At 52.7% G+C, this 19,045-nt stretch overlaps 1 protein-coding gene across 1 annotated transcript; it reads left to right on the top strand.

Annotated features, from left to right (window-relative positions):
* The first annotated feature begins 698 nt into the window (after nt 1-698).
* On the top strand, nt 699-19,045 carry SDR42E2 (short chain dehydrogenase/reductase family 42E, member 2). The gene is made up of 11 exons (XM_078439729.2): nt 699-2,119; nt 2,600-2,695; nt 4,205-4,262; nt 4,958-5,076; nt 5,710-5,785; nt 9,579-9,661; nt 11,251-11,388; nt 11,928-11,993; nt 14,008-14,071; nt 15,671-15,744; nt 18,232-19,045. The coding sequence occupies exons 1-11, from the start codon at nt 1,364-1,366 to the stop codon at nt 18,469-18,471; spliced, it is 1,770 nt and encodes a 589-aa protein (XP_078295855.2). The 5' UTR covers nt 699-1,363; the 3' UTR covers nt 18,472-19,045.

The raw sequence follows: 19,045 nt of genomic DNA, 5'->3' as shown, positions 1-19,045 counted from the left end.
CATCCCCGTTGGGGAATTAAACTCATCCCCAGTGATGACTCAGATTTGGGATGTCTCCTCACTCTTAAACCCACGAGTGCCAGTGTTTATACAGCATGTGACTGTGTCCGTCACCTAGAACTTTGGAGAGCAGGACAGTGATAAGGGGGAGACCAAAAGGTACAGCCCCTATATCTGTCAGGACCCCTGCCCTTTGACACCCCCAGCAACAACCATGGGGCTCATCACTCAGTCACTCGGTTGCGCTCATTCTTTTTTTGTTGTTTTTAATGTTTATTTTACTTATTTTGAGAGACTGAGAGAGAGATAGAGCATGAGCAGGGGAGGGGCAGAGATAGAAGGAGAGAGAGAAGCCCAACGCTGGACTCGAACTCACAAACCGTGAGATCATGACCTGAGTCAAAATCAAAAGTCAGGCTCTTAACCAACTGAGCCACCCAGGTGCCCTGTGCCCGTCCTTTTTTTTTTTTTTTTTTTTTTTTTTTACAGCCAGTAGGCATCATGCAGAGCAGAGACACCTGCCTCTGTATCCACAGGGCCTGGCAAACAGTTGACCCACGGTATATGGTCACTGCTGTTATTATGGTGACGATGATCATCCGGCCCCTGGTGCTGCCTTAGCCTCAGGTGGAGCAGGAGGTGGGGGGTGGGATGAAGATGGTGATAGTGACTGACAGCTGGGTCGCTTTAAGTCTGGAGTCAGGACGACAGGATCCTCAGTGCTGGACCCCGAGGTTCACCGACCTGACCCTGAAGCCAGCAGAGGGCTTGGGCAGACCTGTACTGCCAGCCACCTGCACTGCTGGGGCACCTGGGAGAACCAGGGGCTGCAGATTCAGGGTGGGGGTGGTGCAGCTCTTCCGTGCAGGTTCCCAGGCACAGAGCCCTTATAGACCCCATGGGGATTCCTCCTCCTCATCTCTTCCCTTTATTTCCCCTTCTCTCCTCTTCCTCCTCTTCCTTCTATCTCTTTCTCCAGGAAACCCTCCCCATCTTCCCAGTCAGAAGCGGTCACCTCCAGTCTGCTGGGGTTCCCCTGGGCATGATTTACTCTGCCTTCCTCTGGTACTGCATGGGAACGGGGATTTTAAGGAACTGGTAGAGAAGTTAGGAATGCTTGGTGTAAACCTCAGCCATGCAATGTGACTTTGGGCCTCAATTTCCCCAGCTGTAAAACACAAGGGAGGCAGCAACCACCTTGAAAGTTCTCAAAATTCTGAAAGGGACAGGTTCAAAGGGTCTCTAAGCACCCCCAGGAGTTCCCCTTAGTCTGATAATCCACATGACTTAAGACAACTCTAGAATGTTCTTCTATTTTTCTCTACAGGTGGACAGATGCTGTGTCTGCATGGCTCAGTAGAGAATGAAGCCCAACCCAGCAGGCTCCTCCCCAGAGGCCTGCAGAGCTGCAGGCCAGGGCGAGAAGAGCTGCCCCGTCTGCCGGGCCTGGGGAGGAGTCTCAGGCCTGGGGTCTGAGTCAGGGCCTGGCCCAGGGCCTGGTGCAGGTTCAGGGCCTACTACTGTTCTGGGGCCTGGGCCAGGGCCTGGGGCTGTGTCAGGACCTGGGCTGGGGCCTGGTGTGGTTCTAGAACCTGGACCAGGGCTTGGTGCTGTGACCAGACCTGGACCAGGGCCTGGTGTGGTTCTAGAACCTGGACCAGGGCCTGGTGCTATTTCAGGACCCAGACCAATGCACGGTGCTGTGTCCCTACCTGCACCAGAGTCTGGTGCTCTGTCCAGACCTAGGCCGGAGCCTGGTGCTGCTTCAGGACCTAAGCCAGGTCTGGGGCCTGGGTCAGGAGCTAGGTCAGTACCTGGGCCAGTACCTAGGCCAGGAGCTGCACCGTTACCTGGGCCAGGGGTAGAGCCTGGGCCCAGACGGGGTTCTGGAATTGGGCCCAAACCCAGTGAGCCAGAGACAGCCCCAACACTAGCACCACAGCAGAAGACTCAGGCCACACCCATGCAGGCCCCTAGGCAGAAGGTTCTGGTGACTGGAGGAGGAGGCTACCTGGGCTTTAGCCTGGGTTCTAGCCTGGCCAAGAGTGGCACTTCTGTCATCCTGCTCGACCTCCGCCGACCACAGTGGGAGCTGTCCCCGGGGACTGAGTTCATCCAGGTGCGGTGATGAGCATCTTGGGGACTGGTGGGGGGGCCCAGGCTGCTGGTGGAGGTCTGGGGACAGTGTCTGATGTGAAACCTGTGGTGTGATATTGAAGAGAACAGGCTCTTGGAATCAGACTATTTAAACTCTGGCATTTCCCAGCTGGGCAACCATGGCCACAAGGCTCCACATGTCTGAGCCTCCGTGTCCCCATCCATAGAAAGCAGGATTCACAAGGGTCTTCTGGGGAGGCCATGAGACTATGCACGTAAAACACCGAGCACAGCCCCTGTGAATTAGCTTGATAAATGGAGCCACCGACGATGATGAAGACGATGATGCCCTGTAGAATCATACACTAAATCCTGCCCCACAGCCTCTCCCACGGGTGCTCGGCCTGGGTCAGGGGACCAGCTCTGGGAGCTGGCAAGGCAGGGTTGGTATCTCTGCCTTGGCCCAAACCTCCTGGCCCCATCTCTTCCTTCTGTGTTTCAGGCTGATGTCCGAGATGAAGAAGCCCTGTATCGTGCCTTCGAAGGGGTGGACTGCGTCTTCCACGTGGCATCCTATGGGATGTCCGGTGTTGAGAAGGTAAGCACCCCAACATATAATACCTGGAGTTAGAGCGGGGTTCAGATCCGGGCTCTGTGCACCCCCAACTTTACGTGCCCTTCACCTAATCCAGGAAGGACTCAGACTATATACCCAGCCTGCATTTTGCATCCATGGGACCACATGCCAGTTCTGCCACTTTCTCGCTGTGTGACCCAGGGCGAGTTAATTTAACCTCTCTGAGCCTCTGTTTCCTCCTCCGTACTAGTACTTACAGTGGGCTGGTAGCCATCAAAACAGACACCCTTTGACTCAGAAATCACACTGTGTGTATATTTGCAGCATTGTTTTAAATAACAAAAACAGGAAGTAAAGTAAATGCCCATCAGTTAAGGACTATTTAAATAAATTGTAAAGTCTCCCCACATTGAAATTCTATGCAGCCATTCAACAGAATGAAGTAACTCAATATGTGTTGATAACGGAACAATTTCCAAGGTGCAAAAACAGTGTTTGATATCCTCCTGTTTGTATAAAAAAGAAGCTAGGATATTCACACGTGTGCATGTGCTGATATTAATAAGTATAGATTATGTCTAGAAATACACCGGCCTGTAATAGGAACAGTGGTTGCCTCTGCGGGGGGTGGGGAGGAAGGCTGGAGTCAGGAATGGGAAGGACATTTCCTTTTCACTATATACCCTTGTTACTGTTTGAGTGATTTTTTTAAATATTTATTTTTTTTGAGAGAGAGAACACACACACACGTGCATGTGGAAGTAGGAGAATGGCAGAGACAGCGAGAGAGAGAGAGAGTCCCAAGCAGGCCCTGCACTGTCAGCACAGAGCCCAACATGGGGCTTGAACTCACAACCCTGAGATCAAGACCTGAACTGACATCAAGAACCAGACACTTAAGCAACTAACTGAGCCACCCAGGCACCCCTGTTTGACATGTTTTTAACCATGTGATTGTATTATCTATTTAAAAGCAACTGCAACGAGGATAAATATAGTTTAAAACTCAAGATAGAACCCATCTCCTAGTCTGGTCGGAAGGATTAAGTGAGATGTACAGGCTTCGCCCTTTCCCGGTCACACGAGCAGCTCTCTCTCTGTAGACAAGGTGTTTTTATTTTTCACACCCTAACCTCGTGAGGGCATGGACAGTATTACTCTTGTCTGTCTTATAGGTAAGGAAACTGAGACTTCCATAGTGAGGAAATGACCCAAACATTTTGAAACCCTTTTCTGGGTCAAACACTGTACCAAGTCCTCCCGTCGGGTGCATTTCATCCTGCTGACCACGCAGAGGGGAGGTGATGAGATAGCTGAGGGCCAGGCAGAGGTGGGGGGCACTCAGGGGGATGCTGACAGAGCTGGGCACTGGTACCCAGGGCTCCTGCACCTCCTGTGGGCCTCCCAGATCCCTGCTTCTGAGCTGGACATTCTGTAGCCCCTGTCCTGCCCGACCCTAAGCCCAGCCTTATGGCCTCAGCGACAAGGCATGACAGCACCACGACTTCCCACCTCCGTCTTGTCTTTTAGCTGCAAAAAGAGCAGATTGAGTCTATAAATGTTGGAGGCACCAAACTAGTGATCAATGGTAGGCGCTCCGAGCTCAGTGTGACCTACTGTGTGTTTCCTGCTTCTCTCCCCTCTCCTGCCACAGGCCCGGCCCTGGGGACAGGGTAGGGGGACAGAGGTGGGACCCTCCTCCCCTGCCCCCACCCACCCCAGTGTAGGGCCTGTGGGCAGCACATCCTTCCTAAACTGCAGACCTGCCCAGGCCCCTGCATGGGACGGGTCAGTGTGGCCACAGCATGTCTGGGGACATGGGCAGCAGAGTTTACGTTTCAGGGATCAAGAGTTAGAAAAGTTGCTGAAGCACCAAAATAAAAGACCCACTTATGGGGGCTCTGGGCATGTCTGCCTTGTCCTGCATCCGGTCTTTTCTCTGATTCTAGAGTGTCTCTTTCCTATGTCCCCATCGATTGAAACTTTCTTCTGACTTGCCCCCAGCAAGGTAGCTCAGGGGCCACAGCCATACTGAGAAGGAGGAGTGAGCCAGCCTGGCTCCCAGGGCCCCACGGAGCAGGGACTTGACCCACACCCCTTCCCTCCTGAGCAGCTCTGTATTCTGGGAGGGCCCCAGGGGCCAGGATGTGTGGCAAAGACTGGGTGGAGGTCAGTGGATTCTCCCAGGGAGGTCCCAGTGGGCAGCTCCTCCTCCAGCTTCTACTCATCTTGGCCGTGTGTGTGTGTGTGTGTGTGTGTGTGTGTGTGCACTTGTCGCTGCAGTTTGCATCCGTCGGCGAGTTCCAAGGCTCATCTACACCAGCACCGTCAATGTCGTGTTCGGCGGGAAGCCCATAGAACAGGGTGATGAGGACTCTGTGCCATATTTCCCACTGGAGAAGGTACCTGGCTTCCAGGAGAGGTGGGCAGGGCCACTGGGCCTGGGATCCACAGCCCGAAGGGTAGCGATGCGTGGAAACCAGGGTCAGCTTCACAACTCAGGCTGAGTCCCATGAAGAAGGGGTCCCCAAAACCGGGTAGCACAAGCCTCCTATTTTAGGGGTTCTGAAATCAGACAGACTTGACCTTGAGCCAGCCAGGCCACTCTCTACCTGTGGGGCCTTGTGCAAATCACTTTGAGCCACTGTTTCTTCATCTGGGCGTGAAAACACCACCCCGGTGGGGTGTGGAGAGCAGGCAGCGAGTTGATGCGTGTGAAATGCCATGAACACCTGGAGGACTGCATGGAAATAGTTCATCCAGTGCACACGCAGCATCCGCATCCCGGGGCTCGCGCTGGGGGCCAGCAAGACCCTCCCCGAGTGAAGGAGCTCTGGTCGTTGTTACTGCTCTGAACTCTGCTCCCATGGCTCCTACCCCAAGGGAAAAGAAGGGCGCTGGCCATTTCCCAGGGGGAGCCCCCAGAATCCAGCCCCTATGTAGTCTGAAGCAGGGAGGGCAGCCCTGGGCCCAGGGGGGCTGGGCAGTGCCGCTGACCCCTACCTGGTGGTGCTCTTCTCCTTGTCCTCTGGCAGCATATGGACCACTACTCGCGAACCAAAGCCATCGCTGACCAGTTGACCCTCATGGCCAATGGCACACCTCTCCCAGGTGAGTGTCGTGGGGCCCTACTCAGGGCAAATGCACATGCCCCCCGCTGCCTGCCCCCAGAATATATGTGCGAGTCTAGCTTTCAGCTTCTATGTTTCTGAGGTTCACCTTCCTTCCAAAGGACAGTTCCCCAGGGCCTCTGTCACTCATCATTCCACAAATTCTGAGCACCTGCTATGTGCCCAGACCCCATCAGGGACATAGTCTGGAGAAAGTCACATCCAGTCTGTGCCCTCAAGTTGCTCACATCTTGGGTGAGGGAAGAGACAGATAGGAGTGGATCTTTCTTCTGCCACATAGGAGTAGATCTAGTTTAAGGATGTTTTTTACTTTTTTAAAAAATTTTTTAATGTTTATTTTTTGAGAGAGAGAGCACAAGTGGTGGGAGGGGGGGCAGAGAGAGAGAGACACAGGATCCGAAGCAGGCTCCAGGCTCTGAGCTGTCAGCACAGAGCCTGACGAGGGCTTGAACCCACAAACTGTGAGATCATAACCTGAGCCGAAGTCATATGCTTAACCGACTGAGCCACCCACGTGCCCCTTACATGCTAATTTTATATGCAAAGGTCTCAGTAATTCTTTACAGCATCCATATGAGCTAAGAACCCTAAGGATCCCCTGCTTTCCAAACTCAGGAGCCAGATAGATTTAGATATATCCCTTGCTCTTCAAGTGATCACTTTCTGCTTTCTGAAATTCAGAAACTAAAAAAGAATCAGAAAACTTGGTTTCTCTTACTATCTTAAGTATCTAAACTCAGGAGCCAAGTAGATTTGGAGAGTGAGGGCTGGTTGCAATTATAATCCCCAGATTTACAGGGGAGGAGGCTAAGGCTGAGAGCTGAACTGACTTAGCTAAGGTCACCTGGCTGTTAGGTGGCAGAGGTGGGATTTGAACACCCCACCCCTACTCCAGGGGGCGTCTAACACCAGAGCCTGGAGCTGAACCATCATGCTTCACTGCAGCCACAGCTGAGCAGGCCACTGAGCACAGGCTCTTTTCCCTAAAATCCTCCCACTCCATCCCGGCACCCTGGGCCTGTCAGGCCTTGACCCCGGATCCCAGTGGGAACATACATCCGCCTGTGTTTTCCCAGGGGGTTGACCCTATGCGGTTGAACTCTCTTTTCTGCCTGGAGCCTTCCATGGCTGGACCAGCAGCCTGCAAAACAGACACTTAATCCTTTGGACAAGAATTATTTATATGAGCATCCCCAGCTCTTCGTTGTCGGGAGTCATGGATACCCTGGGCCCTGCCCCTCCGTGACGTGGCTGCCCAGTGCCCCGCCAGTCAATGTCAGCTGCAACCTGACCTCCCCGCCGCTCCCCTGACCATGCCCAGGTGACCCAGAGTTTAAAATTAGCTGCAGTCTGCTTACAGAAAAGCTCACCTGATACCTGCCTTCCAGGAGTCCAACCATGGTCACGCTGGGTGATTTCCAGTCCCTGCTAACACAAGCTGGTCCCTGAGACTCTGCCTATAACCCGGCAAGGAGAGCCCTGGTCCCTGAAGCAGAGCCTGAGAGTGCAGATCTCAGCTCAGTGTGATGGGACAAATGACCACAAACTTGGTGGCTTAAAACCGAAAGGTCTTCTCTTGTGGTTTACAGCCAGATGTTGGAGATCAAAGTGTGGCTTGGGCTGCACTTCCTGTAGGAGGCTCTACGGGAGAACCATTTCCCAGCTTATGGCCCCACTCATTCCTTGCGGTTCATGTGTCTCTTCTCTGTGAGTCCCTTATAAGGGATACTTGACATTGGATTTGGGGCTCGCCAGCATAATCCAGGATGATCTCATTTTGAGAGCCTTACTTGTATCTGCAAAGGCCCTCGTCCAAATGAGGTCATACCCACATGTTCCGGGATGTGGGCATATCTTTTCTGGGGCTACCACTCAGTCCGCTGCACTGGCCTCATTGTCAAGTGAGGATATCGGTGGAGAGGCAGTCAGGGTGTTTGGCTATGACCCAGGACACTTGCCCTGGCAAAGTTTGCGAGGAAAAGGAACTTACTACGGAAGGATGTGGGATAGCTTCTGGAGAATATATTTGCAGAAAAATGATCACCAGAGCTTGCAAAAAGGACAGGGTTGGGGCAGCTCCGGGGACCTGGGTGGCAGGAGCTGGTGACCAGTCTCTTCAGGGTGAACCCACTCTGAGGATTTTAGAGCCCGGTGTCAGTGATATTGAGAGTCACATTCCTGGGTGAGAACATGTCACTGGCCCAGCTTGGGTCCCGTGGCCACCACCTCAGAGGAGAGTGACACATCTGGTGCATCTAGACTGATGGTCCCCTAAGACCTTGTGCAGAGGGGGAGGGACCCCCAAAGGAAGGTGGGCTTCTGGTCCCAGAGGACGATGTACACTGGGGCTTCCCAAACTGGGGTGCGGTCCCTTGGGGAACCTGAGCCTCAGGAGAGCAGGAACATCTTCCAGAAGGTTCCATCTCCAGGGGTTGAGATTGAAAGTCAAATAATTTACAAATAAGTAATTAAAAAAAATTTTTTTAATCTTAAATAGATTATGAGATAAACTGAAATTTTTGTAGGGTTTCTTAAGACTTGACAGACATATGTCTGTGGCAGCCTTCAGGCTGTACCCCCAGACTTCTCCAGAGGAGACTCATTTAGTGCTTCCATCAATGTGGGGAGACCCGTGCCAGAGAAGTTGGGGGGCTCTGGACCAAGCTCCCTGTTGGTCTGGGGGACTCTGCTGGCACAGAGCAGTGAGAGTGAGGGGGACAGCCTCCAGGCTCTTGTGCTGATGGCTCCAGTCTCTTCCCTTCTCCACTGATTGCCTGAAAAGTACAATCGCTACCACTACTTACAAAGCACCCATTTTCCAAGGAGACCAAGGCTGCGCGAGCAGAAACACAGAGTCCGTTTGTAGCATCAGAACCTGGGCTTTGGTCCCCCATCTCATCTCTACTGGGCTGAGCTGTGTGCCCTTAGGCAAATCGCGTCCCTTCTCTGAGGCTTGGTTCTTTGATCCAGAAGCAGGGATAGTAACAGTTCTCACCTCATAGGGTTGCCTTGAAGGAAAAAACCCTGGGGGCACCTGGGTGGCTCAGTTGGTTAATCCTCAGACTTCATCACAGTTTATGGGTTCGGGCCCCGCATCAGGCCCTGAGCTGATAACTCAGAGCCTGGAGCCTGCTTCGGACTCTGTGTCTCCTTTTCTCTCTGCCCCTCTCCCACTCACACTCTGTCTCTCTCTGTTTCTCAAAAATAAATAAATAAACATTAAAAAAAAAAAACCTGGCTTACCAGAGCACCAGGCACATAGTAGGCTCTCTCTGAGAGCCACCATAGTCCTTATCTAGCTGATGATCAGAAAAAGGAAAGAGCTACAGCTATTGGCACAAAGGAGTGAGGGTCTCTCTGTGCATCTGTAAAATGGGCACAGTAGGACTCTCAGGGGAGCCAAAGGAGATTATGTCTGCCAAGTGCTGACTGAACTGTCATGGGCCACGTACCTATCTGCATCTCCGTCTTACCTCTGTTACTGGCCCGTGAGCATCATGAGGGCAGGGACCATTTCTTGGTCATCCTTGGGTTCTCCACAGCATCCATCCCAGGGCCCAGTGCAAGGGGGAGAGGTTGGGGAACCCCTCAATGCTGTTTGTTAAATGACTGACTGATCGACTGAGAATAAGTAATTCAATGAGGAAAGCCCAAGGGGCTGTCTTCCCTGCCGACCTATCCAGGTAAGGACCGGGAGATGTGGACAGCATGTCTGTGTCTCTCCCTGCTGGTCCACCCCTCCCCAGGCCCTGACCTCCCTCCCTGTGACCTAGGAGGAGGCACTCTGCGGACGTGTGTGCTCCGGCCCCCGGGGATCTATGGCCCTGAAGAGCAGAGGCACCTGCCCCGTGTGGCGGTATGTCAACCCAGGCCTGTGCGCAAGGCACAGGAGGAGTCTGGCTGATGTGTGCATGGATGGGGCTCTTCCAGTCTACAGTCACTGTGTCAGTCTTGGGGCAATGTCCTGAGCCTGGGACTCTTAGTTCTGGGAGATGTCCCTACCCCTATCAGACCCACGAGGAACAAAGGTCTCAGTGTGTGCCAGCCAGGGTTAGACACAGGTTGGAGAGACACAGAGCTATGACCCCAAAGAGGCAGAGGGAGCCTACTGTCCCTACTCAGATGTGGGCTCAAAGATGGCCAGATGGCTCATCTCGTGCTGCCATATAGAAAGCCTCTCTCCAGAGAAAGCCAGGTGCCAGCAGTATAGCTATGAGGGACTGGAGGCCCTGTCCTCACATTTCTCACAGCCACATCAGGGAGATGGATGCCACAGTCACAGAGTCAGTGTGGTAAGGGCTATGTGGAGGAAAGAAGGAGAATGTGGGAGCACAGCAGAGACGACCTGGTAGGGGCAGTCCAGGAGGACTTCCTGGAGGTAGTGATGCCTATGCTGTTTGGAAAGAGAAGAAAGAATTAACCAAGGAAATGGGGTGGTAGAGAGAAGGTGGTCCAAATAGAGCAGCCAGCTTGGGTACAAACCTGGAAATTAGAAAGATCACTATTCCAGGCTTCGGGACAGATCAGTGAACAAAGCAGACAATGATTCCTATCCTTGTGGGGCTTATATTTTCACAGGAGGAGATGGATAATACGCATGATAAATGATAAAGAGTGTTTGAAGGTGCCGGGTACGATGGAGAAAGAGGACAGGGGGAGCAAGGTGTGGGAGCTGGGCGCACAGGCAGCCAGGGAGTCTCATCGAGCAGGGGACAGGGGAACCTTGAGGCTTCTTCACCTTGAAGGAGATGGCAGAGTGTACCACACGAGTGTTTAGGGGAGGACCTTCCAGGCAGGGGCAGGCCCCGAGATGGGAGCCTGCTGCACATTCCAGGGGGAGGCCGTGTGGCAGGAGCTGGGTGCACGAGGGAGTTAGTAGGAGATGAAGTCCGAGAGTAGCTGGGACCAGGTCAGAAGGGCCTCCTGAGCCGTTGTCAGGACTTTGGCCTTCAACTTGGCAGTGGGCGTCTGAAAGACTCTGAGCAGGGAGACATAGGATCTGACTTCAAATTCAGAAGGATCCCCCTGGCTGTGTGGAGAACAGCAGCAAGGACCATGGGTGGAAGCCGAAGCGGCTAGGAAGCTATTTCGGTGTCCAGGTATAGAAGCCGGGCAGCGGTCACAGCCATGAGAAGTGGTTGGATTCTGGACAGATTCTAATAGTTGAGTCCAGTGGGTTTGCAGGTGGCTTGGATGTGGAGTGGAGAGAAGGGAAGGCCAGTGGAGGCTCCAGGGTTTCAGCCTGAGCCACAGAGTGCTCTCTAGTAAGATGTGGGGGGCCTGGGGGGGATGGTGAACAGGAGCTAGAAGGTCAGCCGCACGCTCCAGGACATGGAGGTGACGGGACCTGGGTCTGGCCTGGAGCTAGAAATTTGGGAGCCAGCATCATATAAATGGTATTCAAAGCCACTCCAGACTTGGGTTTGTGTTTATCACCCTCTCCAGAGCCACATCAAGAAGAGACTATTCATGTTCCGATTTGGGGACCGCAGGACACAGATGAACTGGGTCCACGTGCACAATCTGGTGCAGGCACACGTGTTGGCAGCCGAGGCCCTCACCGTGGCCAAGGGCTATGTAGCTGTGAGTCTCCTGCCATGCTGTCCCCACCTCCCCCCAGCAGACGGCAGGTGGGGTGCCCCATCCCTAGGGGGTTCCTGGCTCACACACATTTCTCCCCAACTCAAGATGGCCGGTGGGACTGTGGGCCCAGGGAAGCCAGGGGTGGGGTGTCTTTATAGGGCATCGCTAACTCCTTGCGGTAACCCTGTGATGTAGGTGTTGTGGATCCTGAACTAATGGTAACCAAATGCTAAGCATTTTACCTATGCTGCCACATTTACTCTTCACAATAGCCCAAGAGGGAGTTCCCATTATTTTCATCCCATTTAGGTACAGAGAGGTTAAGTGACTCTGCCGAGGTCACACAGCTTTTCAGTGTGGCAGTCTCAGAATTCAAAGGGAATTACCCAGGTCTGTCCCCAGGGTTAGACAATGGCCATGACTCCTCAATGGCTGCTCGGGAGAACTGGGGAGTCAGGGCAGCTGCTAGCCATCTGAAAGGGTGGGGTCAGGCGGTGGGCAGATGCCTGACTGTCCCCCTCCCTGTGTGTCCCTCTCAGAGTGGCCAGGCGTACTATATCAATGACGGGGAGAGTGTCAACCTCTTCGAGTGGATGGCCCCACTGGTAGGTGCCCCGATGTCCACCTGCCTCCACCCCAAGTGAGAATTAAAGGATTCTGCACATCTCCTCTCCTTGTCATCCTTTCCTACTTCCGGAAAATCGGAAGATTTCACATTGAAAAACAGCTCTAGCAATAGTGTCCACTGGGCAACATTGGAACTGGCTGGAGCTGGGTTGTGGCTGCCCCTTTGGGGGACCATGTACTCCCCTGGTTTGCCTTAGCCTCTCCCAGTCTGATTCTTGATTTTTTTTTTTTTTGTTTTTAAATGTTTAAAAATTATTTTATGAGAGAGAGCACGGGAGAGGGGCAGAGAGAGAAAGAGAGAGAGAGAGAGAGAGAGAGAGAGAATCCCAAGCAGTCTCCATACTCAGCATGGAGCCTGAGGTGGAATTCAATCCCATGACCCTGGGATCATGACCTGAGCCCAAACCAAGAGTTGGATGCTTAACCGACTGAGACACCCAGGTGCCCCCTAATTTTTTTAATTTATTTATTTTGATTGAGAGAGAGAGAGAGGGAGAAAAATCCTAAGCAGGCTTAGGGGCAGAGAGAGAGAGAGGGAGAGAGAGAGCCCCAAGTTGGTTCCATGCTGTCAGCGTGGAGCCCAATGTGGAGCTCAATCTCATGAACCAAACCATAAGATCATGACCTGAGCTGAAATCAAGACTCAGACGCTCAACTGACTGAACCACTCAGCTGCTCCCTGATTCCTGATTTATGTCGACTTGCCCTGTGGAAGTTTGCTCATGATGCCCCCACACTATGTGATGAAGCTGTGTAAGGGGTAAGCGGAAGGTAGACTGAAGTCGAAGGAAGCTGTTAGCCCTGGGGCTTCCTGTGCTGCAGCCCCTCCGAGAACCCTGGCCTCCACACCCAGCACCCTGCAGACTCCTTCTTGGGGGCAGGCCTGCCTGGAAGAGGTCGACCAGAATCCCTCTGCTAGAGGATCCATCTGTGGGGCATGCAGACATGTCAATGTCAACAGCTTTATTGAGCATATACTGTTCGATTCACCTATTTAAAGCACATAATTCAATGGTTTTTAGTATATTCAGAGTTGTGCAACCATCACCCCAAAGCCCTACACAGCCACGAGTCTACTCTCTGTTTCTATAGATTTGCCTATTCTGGACATTTCGTATAGATGGAATCGTACAGTATGTGAACTTTTGTGTTAGGCTTCTTTCATTTAGCATCATGAGTTCAAAGTTCATGTGTAGCCTGCATCATATCAGTATTCATTCTTTTTTTACTGCCAAAAAATATTCTATTCCAGGGATAGACCACATTTTGTTTATCCATCCATCAGTTGATAGAAGTTGAGCTTTCTTGACTTTGGGGCTATTATGAATAAGATTGTATACGTTTTTTGTGGATGTACGTTTTCATTTCCCTTGGGTGTTTACCTAGGAGTGGAATTGTTGGATCATACGGTATCTGTTTAACCTTTTGAGGAACTGCCAGGCTGTTTTCCAAAGTGGCTGCACCATTTTACATTTCCAAAACCAGTGTAACAGGGTTCCGTTCCTCCATATCTTTGCCAACACTTGTTATTGCCGTTTTTTTGTTTTTTTGTTTTTTCTTGTGACCCAGACAGTTTTTATACCAGTGAAGACTTCATCTTGTGCCAGCCTATCTCTTCATGCATCTCCTACCACCCTCCACACACATACTGGATTAGTCAAATAGCAGAAAAGTCAAATCTAGAAAAATTAGGTTTTATGTTAAGTGCCTTGGAATGTCTTTGGGTGTAGGCAGATGGAAATAATAACTAAATGATGTGAATGATCCCAGGTTAAAAACCTACCCATGCATCCAAGCCCTGCTTGGTTTTTCTAGATCAAAGCTTTCCATTTCAAGACTGGCACAGGGTTGGGGCTGGCTGCTGGGTTTGCCCTCTTGGGTGGGCAGGCAGAGGGCCGGGTGGTACCTCTACAGAGGGCAAAGGGAACACGTGGCCTTTCCACACCAGCCCCTGAAAGACCATTTCTCACCTCAGGCCATGTTTCCTTGCAGTTTGAGAAGCTAGGGTACAGCCAGCCCTGGATCCAGGTGCCCACTTCCTGGGTTTACCTAACAGGTAAGGGAAGGGGTGTGTGTATTACAAGCCCTCCATGTACCAGGTGCACATGCATCACCTTATTTCAAGCCCAGGGCCAGGACTAGGTGGAGACGAGTGAGGCACTGAGGGCACAAAATCTAAGGAGACCGTCACTCTCAGGGGTCAGGTGCTCCAAGCCCGATCTGCATTTGCCTGGCAACCTCCTTGCCATAGTCCTGACCCTGAATAAACCCTATCCTACTTTCTAGGTGGGTATGATTGGACCCAAGTAAAGATGAGGCCCCTGAGGCCCTGAGAGGTTAGTGACCTGCTCATGGAGCCACGGTGAGAAAGCGGGAGAGGCAGGTTCACACCCGGGCTTGGCTGACTTCAAAACCCACACCCAGTCCTGTGGCCCGTCTTGGAAGGCATCACGCCAGTCAGGGGGAGAGGGGGCCCTGGGGCTGAAGAGAAGTCTGCCTCGGAGCAGGTGGAGCTTCCTCCGCACCCTGAAGCTCAGTTTCTACTCTCATCCACACCCCCCGTCATCACCTCTGCTGGCCTCCTTCCAGCCGGAATGCAGACATCAGGCATGGAGTGGTCAGCCCGAGGGGGACAAGTGATCCTCATGACACGAAGAGCTGCGTTCCTGGAAAATCTTAGCTAGATCTGTTGTATTTTAAATGCATTGGGGTGCTTGACATTTAAAGCAGGGATTTACAAACTTATGCCCACTAGACCACACGTGGGGTGACTTCTCACGCACAGCGCTGCCACAATGATTGACACTCTTTGACCCCCCCAGCTGGGGAAAGAGCAGCTACAGGTTCTGGCAGTTATATAGGATTGTATAGTGTTCCTAGCGAGTTAACTATAACCCCCTAGTTCTTAACTCTGGCTGCACATTAGAATCACCTGGGAGCTTATAAAACGTAAAAATGCCTCAGCCGCATCCCAGACCAATTACATCAGCATCAGCAAGAGCAAGGGGGTGGGGGAAGCATGAGCATTTTTTTTTTTTTAATTTTTTTTTCAACGTTTTTTATTTATTTTTGGGACAGAGAGAGACAGAGCATGAACGGGGGAGGGGCAGAGAGAGAGGGAGACACAGAATCGGAAACAGGCTCCAGGCTCCGAGCCATCAGCTCAGAGCCTGACGCGGGGCTCGAACTCACAGACCACGAGATCGTGACCTGGATGAAGTCGGACGCTTAACCGACTGCGCCACCCAGGCGCCCCGCATGAGCATTTTTAAAAGTGGTCCGGTTGAGAACCACCGTTGCAACTTCTTTCTCTCCTACTCAAGAGACCACATTGGAATAGAAGTGAGGGGGGAAAGGAGACATGATTTGAGATAACTCTGAATCTGCTCTGATTTGTTTTCAAATGTCAGTCCTTTAATATTAATAACAACGTACTTGTGACACATTTCACAGCCAAACAAGCCCCCACCCCCACCTCCCCGGCACGAGCTGACAACTGCTGATCTAAAGGAACCCAGGGACAGGAGAATTTTGCAAAATGAAGAGACTCCCCCTAGCAAAGCAAATAATGCCCCCAACTCATTTGTCCCCGAGGGTCTCCCCAGAGCTTGCAGAGCAAGGCCCCCTGGTCACTGGCCCTTCTCTCCCCCCACAGCTGCGGTGATGGAGTATGTGCACCTGGCCTTGAGGCCCATCTGCAGCGTCCAACCACTGCTCACCCGGAGCGAGGTAGGTGGGCTGCTGGTGGGAGGGGGGGGGAGGTGCCCTGCACCACAGCCCCACCGCCAGCACCCCTCACCCGTTGGACACCATAAGTGGATCCTTGTCTGAGGTCTCAGAACCTTCCTTGTGGGCCCAAATCTAGTGCTAGCTTTTTACAATCATCCCAGCCTCTGGGCTTTTGCTTAGGCTGTGCTTTCTTGGTCTGAAATGTGATTAGCTCTGAGCCTGTCCCTCGTCCCTGTCATTCATTCATAAGCAGCTTATCTTCGCTGCCAGACCGGAAGCTCCCAAAGACAGGTTCTGTGAGATTCACATTTTTGAATATGCCAACACTCCCCACCAGAGCCACCGACACTCGAGACACATGCACACAGAACCTGGTGGTTCTAGGTTCACCGTTCATGCTTACTGAATAATAAGTACATAAGTGCCTACTGTGTACAGAATACTATTCCCAAATGATGCAGATTTCTCTGTACACACAGTTTAAAAGAGAGGATGTTTTAAATGCAGGTTGTAAATAGTAGTGTTTGGCATTACTTGCAAAATCCTTCCAGTTCACTCTGCATTTGATTCTCTCTGATGTCCTGCTAAGTTAGGAAGGGCAAGAGATTATGATGGTGTTTTATGATAAGAAACTGAACTTTATAAGAAACTGAACACTGGAGAAGTTAGTGCTTGTCCAAGGTCACACAGTTTGGGAATTGACTTCATACTCCAAGCTCAGTGCTGTTTAACTCAGAGGACAGGGAATGGGCCACAGCAAGAAGCACTTCCTTGTGGTTTCTCCTTTGAACTATCCAGACTAGCAGAGGAAAGAGAATAATGACAATAGTGGCCATCTACTGAGTGGTGATGATATGCCAGGTGTTGTGCTTTATATCATTTAGTTTTCAATGCTACTCGAAATTGTAGATTGTTACCTTCATTTACAGAGGAAATGAGACACACAGGGGTGAAAACACCTGCCCATGAACATGCACTTAAGAAGCAGAGCTGGCATTTGAACCCAGACCAGACCTAAACGATTTCAAGCTCAAAGCGAATCAGGAATCACATTAATGTAAATTAGTTGCCAAGTCGCTGCTGAATTGCGGAAGGGACTTAGCTCCCCTCCTTCTTGTTTCACTTGTAAGTTTCCTTGTTCAGCTAAGGGGCAAAGGATCCCTACTTAGCTAAGGAAGTTTCTGGGCACTATGGCTCTGGCGCCCTCTGCTGGTCAAACTGTGACATACCCAACCAGCTCTCTAGTTACAGTCCGATTCATTCAACATTTTTTGAGCCCCTAATGTGTGCCAGGAACTGTGCGGAGTAACTAAGGCAAGACACAGCCCTTACCTCGAATACCTCACAGTCCAAAGGGGAAGACAATCGGGAAACCTAACACAGTGTAAGGCCTACACTGAAGGAAATTATGAGGAACTTCAGAGCACACAGAAGGGGCACCTGAGCTAGGTCTGAGGCAGTTAGGGAGACTTCTCAAAGTAAGGTAACATCTAAGCCTGAGATCTGAGAGCACTGGGTCCAGGACCTTGCTGATCTAGTTCCCAGCTGTATCCCCCAAAGCCTTGAACTTACTACCTGGGGCAAAAAGGAACAAGACTGGCCTCTCCCCTCTCCCACGAGTATCCAAGACCAGCAGCTTGGCCAGAAGGGCTGTTTCAGTGCCATGGGAGAATCAAGCCATTCTCTCAGACCCCCTCCAAGTGTCGGGCTGAGGAACAACAGAGGAAGACATGAGGTGGGAGGGCATCCTCTCTCCGGTCCCAGCACAGCCAGGAAGTGCGGGGCCTGGAATGTGGCTCCCCTGTGAGTCTAGGCAAGTCATCTAACCTCTGTAAAGAGGAGACAGTGTTAGTGCCACCTCAGGGAATTAAATAAGATAAGGCCTAGAAAGGATTTAGCCCAGGCCAGGCACAGGGCCTATTCAGTTATTCATAACGGTCAGTACTGCCCTTGAAGCCTATGGGGCCCCAGGCAGCCCAGAAGCTGGAGAGAATCATGTCTTAATTGAATTCCTCTCTTAGGGAAGTTTAACCAGGGAGGGTGTGAAGGCTGTGTCCTGGGGCTGTAGCCAGAGAAGCCTAGCGTGTTTCCTGGGGACATTTCCGGAGAGCAGCACCCGGGGCCCGGGCAGGGCGGTCAGCTTCTTTTAGAACATAGCCAAGAACCTGCTGACTCCCAGCCCTGTGCTAGGCCGCTAGCCCGGGAAGGGACGTGCAGAGGTGGGACCGTCATTTTGGGGGGACTGAGAAGTTCAGTAGGGTGGGGGAGATGCAGAAAACGCCTCCTGGAAGCCTCGCTCTCGAGGAAAATGGGAGAAGGGAGAAAGGAAATCTTCCCTGAGGAGGTGCGAGACGCAGCACATGGGATCTGATGTGCGAAGGAAGGAAAACCCCTGCCCTCTCTTCCCTATCGGTAACACAAGTTGGAATGGGTTTCCCACCCTCATGGGCCCGCCACTCTGCTACCACCCCACCCCCCCCCCCGCAGGTGCGCAGCGTGGCCGTGACGCACACCTTCCAGATCGCCAAGGCCCGCGCCCAGCTTGGCTACGCGCCAGACAAGTTCCGCTTCGCCGACGTCGTCGAGCAATACGTGAGGTCTACGAGCCGGCGGTCCCGCGGCTCCACCGCGCGAACACTCCTACGGTTGCTGCTCGGGCTGCTGCTGCTGCTCGGGCTGCTCGCCCTGGCCCTACATCTCGTAGGCCTGCAGCAGTCCAATGTCTGACCTGCGCCACTGGCCACTGCCTCTTCTTACCCAGCTTCACCTTCTGGGCTAGGACCCGCCCCCGAACCACTGCCCCGGCCACACCCCGCCCCCTGGGCTTGGGCCCACCCCCTGGGTCTTGACTCCGTCCCTGCCCTGCCCCCCCCCCCCCCCCAGGCTTGGGCACGCCTCTGCTCCTCCTCTTGAGCCACGGCCCCGCCCTGGCCCCGCCCTCTGGGTCGCCCAGGCTTCATGCCTAGCCTGGCGGGGTTACCGAGGAGGTAGCCGTAAGGCCCCCTCCGCCTTCTAGGCTTTCTCCCTCTGCTCTGCCCAGACCTAGCCCGACCCCGGATTCTCCCCTGCTTTGGTTCCGCCCTGTTTCTGGCCCTACCGGTAGGATTGAGCCTTCCCCTTGGTTTCTCCTTCCGGGACTGGCCTTGCTCCTCCTTCTGGATCCGGTCCCTCCCCTCTCCTACTTGTAATTCTGCCTAGCCCCGCCCTCTCCCTCTCTGGTGCCACCCCCTCCCCAGCCACGCCTCCTAGGTGAGCGCTTAGGGCCTGGCCGGAGTCATCTCTAGCGGCTAAGGGCTGGCGG

Source organism: Panthera onca, chromosome E3 (genome assembly GCF_046562875.1).
Source record: "Panthera onca isolate mPanOnc1 chromosome E3, mPanOnc1 haplotype 2, whole genome shotgun sequence".
Classification (NCBI taxonomy): Eukaryota; Metazoa; Chordata; class Mammalia; order Carnivora; family Felidae; genus Panthera; species Panthera onca.
This window is presented reverse-complemented; position numbering and strand designations above follow the sequence as displayed.